The 13,337-nt window shown below is 48.1% G+C and overlaps 1 protein-coding gene across 1 annotated transcript in view; it reads right to left on the minus strand.

The window, feature by feature from the left end:
* The window catches only part of LOC118399713 (plexin-B1-like), a 224,498-nt gene that overhangs the window by 45,056 nt on the left and 166,105 nt on the right, over positions 1–13,337 (minus strand). Inside the window, 6 exon segments of the mRNA XM_052473962.1 lie at positions 111–1,049; positions 1,556–1,664; positions 6,495–6,576; positions 6,579–6,611; positions 12,195–12,351; positions 12,803–12,935. Coding sequence (XP_052329922.1) covers positions 111–1,049; positions 1,556–1,664; positions 6,495–6,576; positions 6,579–6,611; positions 12,195–12,351; positions 12,803–12,935 — 1,453 coding nt within the window.

Raw genomic sequence — 13,337 nt, forward strand, 5'->3', positions numbered from 1 at the left:
AAGAGCTGTGATTCTGACAACTGGTGTCAGAAGTGGGATTCTAGAGCTGTGTCCAGTTAAGAGCTGGAAGCATGGTGGCCGTGGAAGCTCCGGACGAATTTCGAACTCACCGGCAGGAAGGTGTCGGATGAGTCATACTGGTAGTCCAGCTCTGAGTCGGCGTCCAGGAGCTGGGGGTAGGCCGAGCCCGAAAGGAAGTGGTCAGCGGCCTCTCCGTCCCCTGACAACACACTGGTGGCCGAAAACGTGGTGGATGTGTCGTTCTCTACCGCCGTGTCCTCCGCTTCCTCCTTCACTTCCTCCCTGGGCCAGAGAGGCACTTCCGGCTCGGCACCCTGGCCCTCGGCGTCGGTGGGGTGGAGGTTGTCTAGAGGGAGTGGGGAGGGGGCCTCTGTCAGGTCCAGGTGGAAGGTGAGATCTGAGTCGACCGGTTCCCCCAGGGGGAAGGGGGCTGGGAAAGGGTAGATGACGGGTGTGGGCTGGACCTCCATGGGGGGCTCCGCCAGACTCAGAGCCTTGTCCAGTTCCTGAGGGGGGGGTGCAGTAACCACTTTCAATGGGGATGTCTCGGGTGGGAACGCCAGGGGGATTAGAGTGGCGACATCCTCGGATGGCTGCCCGTCTTTGGTCATAACCGTCGCCACCTCAGTTTCCGCGGCAAGCTCCACGTTGCCAGGGGTAACCACGGGGCCTACAGTTTCACTTTCAGCCTCTGCAACGAGCTCTTCCGCAGTTGTTTGCTCCTCAGCCTCACTAGTGGTGGTCTCAGGTATGGGCGTTGTAGCTTCGGCTAACGTTGTAGGGGGACGAATGGTGGGGGCCTCGGTCGGCATAGCAGGGTGGGGCAGTGTAGTCGGCTCCGCTGTAGTGGTTGTAGACAGGGTTGTTGTCATAGGCTCCAGGGCGGTAGCTATGGTGGTAGGGGCTTTGATTGATGTCGTTGTGGCGATAGTTGCTGTGGTAGTTGTGGGGGGGGCTGTTGTTGTAGTTGTCGGGGGTACGGTTGTTGGGGACACTGTTGTGGGAGGAGCCGGGGTGGGGAGTTTGAACTGGGTGGTGGAAGGGTGGGGGTAAAGGGGGAAGACATGGGGGAGAGGGTGAGACAGAAATAAACAAACAACTAAAGAAAACTGATCAAATAAACAAACTCATAAGTTGACTGAAAAACCCAAATCAGATGTGAAACGTTTCCTATAAGTTGCCAGTATTAACATCAATGATGACAACTCATGCACTTGGTTGGCGACACAGGCAAAATAGAGATGATAGTTAGTTATATTGGATGTTTGTTTTGGGACATGAGGTGCAGTGAAAATAAGTGTCACTTTGTTTTGCCACGTTAGAGACTGTCGTTCAATCAACCATCTACAATGGATTGGCCCCAAACAGCCTAGACTTACCATGCCACACTACGGTGCAATAGGTGGACCAAACTCTACAGCGAACATATAGCGAGTGTGGGCAACATTCCTCTCTTTTCTCCTGTCTTGACCTCAAGTGCAACATGCTTTCGATCTCAAGCTAACTGACCGTTGTCGCAGTGAGTGTGACCTACGTGTTCGTTATAGATGATAACCCCCTCGTCACAGGCGGGCTTGTGGGTACAGGTGTGCTGGTGGACACACCAGTTGCAGCCCCAGCGACTCAACACACAACCGCGGCATCTAGGAGGAGAAATAGAGAGAGGGGAGAAATAGAGAGAGGGCGGATTGGGATAAGAGAGATGGGGAAAGAGGAGGAGAGAGTAAGAGAGGGTGGAGAGAAAAAGAAAGGGAGAGGGTATTGAAAGAAACAAAAATGCTGTTAGAAAAAAATGAAAGAAAGGAAATGAGAGAGAGAAACGGGAGGAGGGGACAGGGAAGCTTGGCACACAGGGTCATCCAATCTAGGACAAGTGGTAAAAAAGGGGTCATGTAATTGGCAGGTTCCTTATTGAAGTGCTCTGAACAAGGTGCCAGGAAAGGAAAGGAGAAAGGTAATTGAGCGAGTGCATGTGTAAACACCATAGATATGTCACTGCCCATGCAATCATAGTCTTTAGTGGTCAAGTGTCCACTCTATGCATCTCTATGGCTAACACAGCGAAATGGATGCAGTTCATAAAGGTATTACAAGATATTATAGCTTGACAAAGCACTCCTATGTCCAGATATTCCACTTCTGAGAATTCGTAGGTTAGTGAGTAAACCCCCTCTACCATCAGTCCAACTAGCCAACGCGCAATCATTGGATAACAAAATGGATGTGCTCCAATCAAGGATATCCTACCAACTAGACATTAAAAACTGTAATGTCTTATGTTTCACTGAGTCGTGGCTGAACGACATGGATAACATACAGCTGGCAGGTTTTCTATTTATCGGCAAGATAGAACAGCTGCCTCCGGTAAGACAAGGGGTGGCAGTCTGTGTCTATTTGTAAAAAACAGCTGGTGCATGAAATCTCATAGTTTTGCTCGCCTGAGGTAGAATATCTCATGATAAGCTTTAGACCACACTATTCACCAAGATAGTTTTCATCTATATTTGTCGTAGTGGTCTATTTACCTGCTTACAAGCAAAAATGAAAGCAAGAAGCACCAGTGACTCGCTCAATAAGGAAGTAGTCAGAGGACGCAGATGCTAAGCTACAGGATTATTTTGCTAGCACAGACTGGAATATGTTCCAGAATAAGTGCATAGATAAAGTCATCCCCACAGTGATCGTGCGTACATACCCCAACCAGAAGCCATGGATTACAGGCAACATCCGCACTGAGCTAAAGGGTAGAGCTGCCGCTTTCAAGGAGCAGGATTCTAACACGAACGCTTATAAGATATCTCGCTATGCAAACTATTGAGGACTAAAAAAGGGAAGCACGGCCGCAAGCTGCCCAGTGACACAAACCTGCCAGACGATCTAAATGACTTCTATGCTCGCTTCGAGGCAAGCAACACTGAAGCATGAATGAGAGCATCAGCTGTCCTGGATGACTGTGTGATCACGCTCTCTGTAGCTGATGTGAGTAAGACCTTTAAACAGGTCAACATTCACAAGGCCGCAGGGCCAGACAAATTACCAGGACGTGTTGTTCGAGCATGTGCTGAACAACTGGCAAGTGTCTTCACTGACATTTTCAACCTCTCCCTGACCGAGTCTGTAATACCAACATGTTTCAAGCAGACCACCATAGTCCCTGTGCCCAAGAACATAAAGGCAACCTGCCTAAATGACTACGTCTGTAGCCATGAAGTGCTTTGAAACGCTGGTAATGGCTCACATCAACATCAACACCATCCCAGAAACCCTAGACCCACTCCAATTTGCATACCGCCCAAAGAAATCCAGATGCAGTTTCTATTGCACTCCACACTGATCTTTCCCTTCTGGACAAAAAGAATGCTAATCATTGACTACAGCTCAGAGTTCAACATCATAGTGCCCTCACTAAGCTAAGGACCCTAGGACTAAACACCTCCCACTGCAACTAGGACTAAACACCTCCCCCAGGTGGTAAGGGTAGGTAACAACACATCTGCCACGCTGATCCTCAACACATGGGCCCCTGAAGAGTGCGTGCTCAGTCACCTCCTGTACTGCCTGCTCACCCATGACTGCATGGCCAGGCACGACTCCAACACCATCATTAAGTTTGCCAACGACACAGCGGTGGCCTGATCACTGACAAAGATGAGACAGCCTATAGGGAGGAGATCAGAGACCTGGCAGTGTGGTGCCAGGATAACAACCTCTCCCTCAACGTGATCAAAATGAAGGAGATGATTGTGGATTACAGGAAAAGGGGGATCAAGTACGCCCCCATTCTCATCGACGGGGCTGCAGTGGTGCAGGTTGAGAGCTTCAAGTTCCTTGGTGTCCACATCACCAACAAACTATCATTGTCCAAACACACCAAGACAGTCATGAAGAGGGCACGATAACACCTATTTCCCCTCAGGAGACTGAAAAGATTTGGCATGGGTCCTCAGATCCTCAAAATGTTCTACAGTTGCACCATCGAGAGCATTGCCTTGGACTCCAGCCACCCTAGTCATAGACTGTTCTCTCTGCTACAGGAACGGGAAACGCTACCGAGGACCAAGTCTAGCTCATAAGACTCTTGAACAGTTAATCAAATGGCTACCCCCGCCCCTTTTTACACTGCTGCTACTCTGTTTATTATCAATGCATAGTAATTTTACCTCTACCTACATGTACAGTTGAAGTCAGGGAAGTTTACATACACCACCTTGGAGTCCAGTTAAAACCCAGGGTCGTTTTTTTGGAACTATGGTGTTGAATGCCGAGCTACAAATAGGTTCCTTGTCCAGGTAAGTGTGCAAACATACCTAGTTTGGAGTGGGTCTAGGCAGGTAGTCATTAAAACTCAGATTATTTCACTGGTGTATGTGGGAACAGCAGACTGGTATAGGGATTGATTGAATATGTCACAATTCAAGTGGGTCAGAAGTGTACATACACTAAGTTGACTGTGCCTTTAAACAGCTTGGAAAATTCCAGAATATGATGTCATGGCTTTAGAAGCTTCTGATAGGCTAATTGACATAATTTGAGTCAATTCGAGGTGTACCTGAGGATGTATTTCAAGGTCTAACTTCAAACTCAGTGCTACTTTGCTTGACATCACAGGAAAATCAAAAGAAATCAGCCAGGACTTCAGAAAAAAATATTGTAGACCTCCACAAGTCTGGTTCATCCTTGGGAGCAATTTCCAAACGCCTGAAGATACCACGTTCATCTGTACAAACAATAGTATTCAGGTATAAACACCATGGGACCACGCAGATGTCATACCGTTCAGGAAGGAAGTGCGTTCTGTCTCCTAGAGATGGAAGTACTTTGGTGTGAAAAGTTCAAATCAATCCCAGAACAACACCAACGGACCCTGTGACGATGCTGGAGGGAACAGGTACAAAAGTATCTATATCCACAGTTAAACAAGTCCTATATCGACATAACTTAAAAGGCCGCTCAGCAAGGAAGAAGCCACTGCTACGAAACCGCCATAAAAGCCAGACTACGGTTTGCAACTACACATGGGGACAAAGTAGGTACTTTTTGGAGAAATGTCCTCTGGTCTGATGAAACAAAAATAGAACTGTTTGGTCATAATGACCATCGTTTTGTGGAAAAAGGGGAAGGCTTGCAAGCCCAAGAACACCATCCCAACCGTGAGGCACGGGGGTGGCAGCATCATGTTGTGGGGGTGCTTTGTTGCAGGAGGGACTGGTGCACTTCACAAAATAGATGGCATCATGAGGTGGGACAATTATGTGAATACATTGAAACAATATCTCAAGACATCAGTCAGGAAGGACAACAAAGTCAAGGTATTGGAATGGCCATCATAAAACCCTGAACTCAAACCTATGGAAAATGTGTGGGCAGAACTGAAAAAGTGTGTGTGAGTAAGGAGGCCTTACAAACCTGACTCAGTTACACCAGCTCTGTCAGGAGGAATGGGCCAAAATTCACCCAACTTATTGTGGGAAGCTTGTGGAAGGCTACCTGAAACGTTTGACCCAATTTAAAATATTTAAAGGCAATGCTACCAAATACTAATTGAGTGTATGTGAACTTCTGACCCACTGGGAATGCGATGAAAGAAATAAAAGCTGAAATAAATCATTCTCTCTACTATTATTCTGACATTTCACATTCTTAAAATAAAGTGGTGATCCTAACTGACCAAAGATAGGGATTTTTACTAGGATTAAATGTCAAGAATTGTGAAAACCTGAGTTTAAATGTATTTGGCTAAGGTGTATGTAAACTTCCGACTTCAACTGTACATATTACCTCAATTACTTTGACTAACCAGTGCCCCCTCACATCGACTCTGTACCGGAACCCCTGTATATAGCCTCGCTACTGTTATTTTATTGTTGCTCCTTAATTATTATTATTTTTTTCGTAAAATTGTATTGTTATTTCAGGGCTTGTAGAGTAAGCATTTCACATTAAGGTGTACTCCTCTTGTATTCGGCACATGTAAGAAATAAAATTAGATTTGATCACCAGCTGTGCACGAGCAAGCCAGCCAGAGAGAGAGCGAGAGAGCGAGCGAGCCAGAGAGAAAGAGCCAGAGAGAGAGAGAGAGAGCGAGACGAGACAGAGAGCGAGAGAGCGAGACAGAGACAGAGAGCGAGACAGAGAGCGAGCGAGAGGGAGAGCGAGCGAGAGAGCGAGCGAGACAGAGCAGAGACAGAGAGCGAGACAGAGCGAGACAGAGAGCGAGCGAGCAGAGACAGAGAGCGAGACAGACAGACAGAGAGCGAGTGAGCGAGACAGAGCGAGACAGAGAGCGAGACAGAGAGCGAGACAGAGAGCGAGACAGAGAGCGAGACAGAGAGCCAGAGCGAGTGAGAAAAATTGTGAGAACGTAAAATAGGGAGAGAGAGTGCTAAAGAGAGCAGAGGGAGGGAGAGAAAGAGATCGGGAGAGAGAGGTGCTGAGAGAGTGGGTAACAGAGAGGGAGAGGTAGGTTAACTCACGGCACGCTCCCAGACAGCTGCTTGGCGGCAGTACAGTCGTAGAAGGTGAACTCTGTCGCATGGCGTGACGAGGACGTCACCGGGACCACCGCAGGGACAGGGTGACCGTGACAAAATCTGAGGAGAGAGAGAAACGGAGAGAATGAGAAAAGAGACAAACAAATATTAAATGTTACGTCTTACCTCCTTAGGATCCCTACCCAACACAGTGCCAAGCTTTCAGGAGAGTGTAAAAAAGAGAGCCAGAGTGAATATGTTATGAAAATATTTGTCTAAGCTCCATCTTGAGAACTGAGTCTTATGAAGATTTGAAAATGAGAGTGAGACTTGAACATGTCTGAATAAAACAGCACTGTGAGGAGGTCGTGAGGAGGTCAAAAGAGTGTGAGGAGGTCGGTGTGAGGAGGTCGGAACAGGAGACAGGGAGAGTGTGAGGAGGTCGGGAACAGGAGAGTGTGAGGAGGTCGGGAACAGGAGAGGTGAGGAGGTCGGGGAACAGAACAGGAGAGTGTGAGGAGGTCGAGGGAGAGTGTGAGGAGGTCGAGAACAGAGAGTGTGAGGAGGTCGGGAACAGGAGAGTGTGAGGAGGTGAGGGAGGTGTGAGGAGGTCGGGAACAGGAGAGTGTGAGGAGGTGTGAGGAGGTCGGGAACAGGAGAGTGTGAGGAGGTCGGGAAGAGTGTGAGGAGGTCGGGAGAGTGAGGAGGTGAACAGGAGGTGAGGAGGTCGGGAACAGGAGAGTGTGAGGAGGTCGGGAACAGGAGAGTGTGAGGAGGTCGGGAACAGGAGAGTGTGAGGAGGTCGAGAACAGGAGAGTGTGAGGAGGTCGAGAACAGGAGAGTGTGAGGAGGTCGAGAACAGGAGAGTGTGAGGAGGTCGAGAACAGGAGAGTGTGAGGAGGTCGGGAACAGGAGAGTGTGAGGAGGTCGGGAACAGGAGAGTGTGAGGAGGTCGAGAACAGGAGAGTGAGAGGTCGGGAACAGGAGAGGAGGTCGAGGAGGTCGAACAGGAGAGTGTGAGGAGGTCGTGTGAGGAGGTCGAGAACAGGAGAGTGTGAGGAGGTCGAGAACAGGAGAGTGTGAGGAGGTCGGGAACAGGAGAGTGTGAGGAGGTCGGGGAACAGGAGAGTGTGAGGAGGTCGGGAACAGGAGAGGAGGTCGTGAGGGTCGGGAACAGGAGAGTGTGAGGAGGTCGAGAACAGGAGAGTGTCGAACAGGAGGTGTGAGGAGGTCGAGAACAGGAGAGTTTGAGGAGGTCGGGAACAGGAGAGTGTGAGGAGGTCGAGAACAGGAGAGTGTGAGGAGGTCGGGAACAGGAGAGTGTGAGGAGGTCGGGAACAGGAGAGTGTGAGGAGGTCGAGAACAGGAGAGTTTGAGGAGGTCGGGAACAGGAGAGTGTGAGGAGGTCGGGAACAGGAGAGTGTGAGGAGGTCGGGAACAGGAGAGTGTGAGGAGGTCGAGAACAGGAGAGTGTGAGGAGGTCGAGAACAGGAGAGTGATGGATTGTGTCCTAAATGGCACCTTATTTCCTATGGGCCCTGGTCAACAGTAGTACACTATGGGCCCTGGTCAACAGTAGTACACTATGGGCCCTGGTCAACAGTAGTACACTATGGGCCCTGGTCAACAGTAGTACACTACAGTACCTTCTGAAAGTATTCAGACCCCTTGACCCTTTCCACATTTTCTTACATTACAGTAATCTACACACAATACCCCATAATGACAAAGCAAAAAAAGATTTGTAAACATTTTTGCAAAAGCAAAAATACCTCATTTACATAAGTATTCAGATCCATGGCTATGAGAGTTGAAATTGAGCTCAGGTGCATTCTGTTTCCATTGATCATCCTTGAGAAGTTTCTATAACTTGGAGTCCACCTGTGGTAAATTCAATTGATTGGACATGATTTGGAAAGGCACACACCTGTCTATATAAGGTCCCACAGTTGACAGTGCATGTCAGAACAAAAATCAAGCCATGAGGTCGAAGGAATTGTCCATAGAGCTCCGAGACAGGATTGTGTTGAGGCACAGATCTGGGGAAGGGTACCAAAACATTTCTGCAGAATTGAAAGTCCCCAAGAACAACACAGTGGCCTCCATCATTCTTAAATGGAAGAAGTTTGGAACCATCAAGACTCTTCCTAGAGCTGGCCACCCGGGCCAACCTGAGCAATCAGGGGAGTAGGTCCTTGGTCAGGGAGGTGACCAAGAACCCGATAGTTACTCTGACAGAGCACTAGAGTTCCTCTGTGGAGATGGGAGAACCTTCCAGAAGGACAACCATCTCTGCAGCACTCCACCAATCAGGCCTTTATGGTAGTGGCCAGACGGAAGCCACTCCTCAGTAAAAGGCACTCTTTTTTGCCAAAAAGCACCTAAAGTCTCTCAGACAATGAGAAACAAGATTCTCTGGTCTGATGAAACCAAGATTGAACTCTTTGGCCTGAATGCCAAGTGTCATGTCTGGAGGAAACCTGGCCCCATCCCTACAGTGAAGCATGGTGGTGGCAGCATCAAGCTGTGTGGATGGTTTTCAGTGGCAGAGACTTGGAGATTAGTCAGGATCGAGGCAAAGTTGAATGGAGAAAAGTACAGGGCAATCCTTAATGAAAACCTCCAGAGCGCTCAGGACCTCAGACTAGGGCGAAGGTTTACTTTCCAACAGGACAACGACCATAAGCACACAGCCAAGACAACACAGGGGTGGCTTCTGGTCAAGTCTCAATGTCATTGAGCGACCCAGCCAGAGCCCGGACTTGAACCTGATCGAACATCTCTGGAGAGACCTGAAAATCGCTGTGCAGCAACACTCCCCATCCAGCCTAACAGAGCTTGAGAGGATCTGCAGAGAAGAATGGGAGAAACTCCCCAAATACAAGTGTGCCAAGCTTGTAGTGTCATACCCAAGAAGACTCCAGGCTGTAATTGCTGCCAATGGTGCTAAGCAAAGGGTCTGAATACTAATGTATATTTAATACATATATACATTTTTTTTTTAATGTTTTTGCTTCGTCATTATGGGGTATTGTTTGCAGATTGATGAGGGAAAATTTTAGAATAAGGTTGTAACCTAACAAAATGTGGAAAAAGTTAAGGGGTCTGAATACTTTCCAAAAGCACTGTATAGGGTGCTGTATGTAGGGAATAGGGTGCCATTTGGGATACAAACAGAGTGTGCTTTGACGAGTTGAGAGACAACAGAGTTCTAATGAAATCCATCTGCAGCTACAAAGCCTAAACAGCCCAAAGTGAATAATTCAGGTCTGTTGAACACACTGTGTGAGCAACACTGACAGATACACACATCTACAGGTAACTGACAAAATAAAGGAAACACCAACATAAATGTCTTAATAGGGCGTTGGGCCACCACGTGCCAGAACAGCTTCAATGTACCTTGGCATAGATGCTACAAGTGTCTGGAACTCTAGGTGAGGGATACGACAACATTCTTCTAGGGAAAATTCTTATTCTTGGGTTGAGATCTGGTGACTGAGACAGCCAAGGCATATGGTTTACATCATTTTCATGCTCATCAAAGCATTCAGTGACCACTCGTGCCCTTTGGACAGGGGAGTTGCCATCCCATGGGGGCATAGCCATTGTAGCCTAAATATAATGGCAAAATAATGGGCTGCCCAGCATTTTTATACATGACCCAAAGTATGATGGGATGATAATTGCTTAATTAACTCAGGAACCACACCTGTGTGGAAGCATCTGCTTTCAATATACTTTGTATCCCTCATTCACTCAAGTGTTTCCTTTATTCTGGCAGTTACCTGTACATGTTCCCTCACTTGCCAAGTATACACACTTAACACTAATGTGTACACATCAACATTATTTTTCCTTGGAGCTGGGTCTACTGTATGCAATTAGATTTGATCAATTCACAATCTTGACGTTAAGGTGATCTTCCTTGTTTTAATCACACTAATTGTAAGTCGCTCTAGATAAGAGAATCTTAACTATACTTAAACAGACTTAAGGTCTTGACTTAATTGTTGAGACCATGAACTAAACCATGATAACATCCCGTGACTGGATTTGTTACTCCTGAGATTCTATCTGAACCATCTGCAGATCATACAAACGTGCACAAACACACAGATCTCCCTGTAATACCTGTGGGATCAGTGTGAGTCTCTCTCTATTCACTAATACCCCCAGGCAGATGGGACTAACTACCTAGCCCTCGTGTTAACTACCTAGCCCTCGTGTTAACTACCTAGCCCTCGTGTTAACTACCTAGCCCTCGTGTTAACTACCTAGCCCTCGTGTTAACTACCTAACCCTCGTGTTAACTACCTAACCCTCGTGTTAACTACCTAACCCTCGTGTTAACTACCTAGCCTCATGTTAACTACCTAGCCCTCATGTTAAATACCTAGCCCTCATGTTAAATACCTAGCCCTCATGTTAAATACCTAGCCCTCATGTTAAATACCTAGCCCTCATGTTAAATACCTAGCCCTCATGTTAAATACCTAGCCCTCATGTTAAATACCTAGCCCTCATGTTAAATACCTAGCCCTCATGTTATATACCTAGCCCTCATGTTAACTACCTAGCCCTCATGTTAACTACCTAGCCCTCATGTTAAATACCTAGCCCTCATGTTAAATACCTAGCCCTCATGTTAAATACCTAGCCCTCATGTTAAATACCTAGCCCTCATGGCCTGAGAACCACAACAAACCTCTCCAGGAATCCTTTTCATGGGAACCAGGGAGACAGATGGGGCTGAGAAAAGGGGGTTTGATACATGGGGGCTGAGACATGGGGGCTGAGACATGGGGGCTGAGACATGGGGGTGAGACATGGGGGTGAGACATGGGGGTGAGACATGGGGGTGAGACATGGGGGTGAGACATGGGGGTGAGACATGGGGGGGTGAGACATGGGGGTGAGACATGGGGGGTGAGACATGGGGGGGTGAGACATGGGGGGTGAGACATGGGGGGTGAGACATGGGGGGGTGAGACATGGGGGGGAGAGAAAAAAGTGGATGGAGGAGGGAAGGGGACGTGATAGGAGTTCACTAGTGCATGTGTGTGAACAGTTAATGCCCATAATGCATCAGAAATGACTGACCAAAACAAATCGATGGCTCCAAGCATGCAACGAAACCATATACCGCACTATCCCAGGCCAAACCATACCGCACTATCCCAGGCCAAACCATACCGCACTATCCCAGGCCAAACCATATACCGCACTATCCCAGGCCAAACCATACCGCACTATCCCAGGCCAAACCATACCGCACTATCCCAGGCCAAACCATACCGCACTATCCCAGGCCAAACCATACCGCACTATCCCAGGCCAAACCATACCGCACTATCCCAGGCCCAAAGATAGAAGCCTGCATGAAACACACGTGACGGATGAATTGCATGATTAGCTCCCCAGACTGGCGGACATGGAGGTGACTCCCTGCTGTGTAAACTGGGAGACAAAGAGGATTTGGATCCAACATACATCTGCTCTGTAAGGACACTGTACCTATTGCTGCTTATAGGCTGCTGGGTCTGTATAACAACACACACACACTTTAACGAGTGAGAGACAGGTCTTTACGTTTAACATCTCATTAAAATTATGAAGTGTGCGCTTGTGCATGTGTGTGTATAAACAGTACAGAGAAGCAGGTTCCATGCCTAGTACCCATCTGGCCCCCTTGGAACTCACCTTGTCCAGGGGGCCCAGTCAGCACCCTGTGGGGGTCAGGGGAGAGGCAGGTGACCCCCATGTCGGTGACTGTGGCAGGACTCTCAGAGTCGTGAAAGAAACAGGAGTACGACTTGTCCTCTTCTAGGACGGCCAGGCCCAGGACTGATAGAGAGATCTGAGGGAGGTAGGGAGAAGATGTTAGAGAGAGAGCGAGAGCGAGAGAGAGAGCGAGAGCGAGAGAGAGAGCGAGAGAGAGAGCGAGAGAGAGAGCGAGAGAGAGAGCGAGAGAGAGAGAACGAGCTGGCTCGGATCTGCAAGGAGAATGTATATGATAACCATCTCTGATCTCTGCTGTAAAACTGGATGTAAAACAAGCAAACACTGCCAGCCAGGATCCAGCCAGGATCCAGCCAGGATCCAGCCAGGCTAAAACTATCCCTCACAGTGTGAACATGAAGGAACAACCCTGTATAAAAGCATGTGCTCACATACCCATGTACTTGAACACACACACATGCACGCGCACACGCACACACACACACACAAAAATACACACATACACGTATGCCCAGACTCACGTACCCACAGACACACATACGCACGTACGCACAGACACACAGACATACACTTCTCTTCTCCTGCCGGCTGATGTTGGAGGGGCTGAGGGACTGGATGGTGAGACACTTCTGCTCCATGTCGAAGCTCCACAGCCACTGGCCTGCCTGGGCCCCGTGTGAACACTGAGCCTGCTGGCCACACCTACACATATCAATATGTTAATATCATCTCACATACTGATACATTACCATCGCCCAGACTACATCTACACAATACATGATCATATTATACTTTATTGATAGCAACATATTATTATTTAGTTTATTAGGTTCACCACCACATTCACAAAAATCATTACGTGACCATGGCTTGCTTTAAAAGCAGGCAGACAGGCATCTAGTTACTGTTAGACTGAGCATTGCATGATCGTCGGTGACCGGCACGGCGAGTCCAGTATCTCAGAAAAGGCTGTCCTCCTGGACTTTTGACACACGACAGTGTCTAGAGTTTACAGAGACTGGCGCGACAAACAAAACATCCAGTCAGCGGCAGTCCTGGGGGCGAAAACAGCTGGTTGATCAACGAGGTCGAAGGAGAATGTAA

The sequence above is a fragment of the Oncorhynchus keta genome, chromosome 21, assembly GCF_023373465.1.
Source record: "Oncorhynchus keta strain PuntledgeMale-10-30-2019 chromosome 21, Oket_V2, whole genome shotgun sequence".
Taxonomy (NCBI): domain Eukaryota; kingdom Metazoa; phylum Chordata; class Actinopteri; order Salmoniformes; family Salmonidae; genus Oncorhynchus; species Oncorhynchus keta.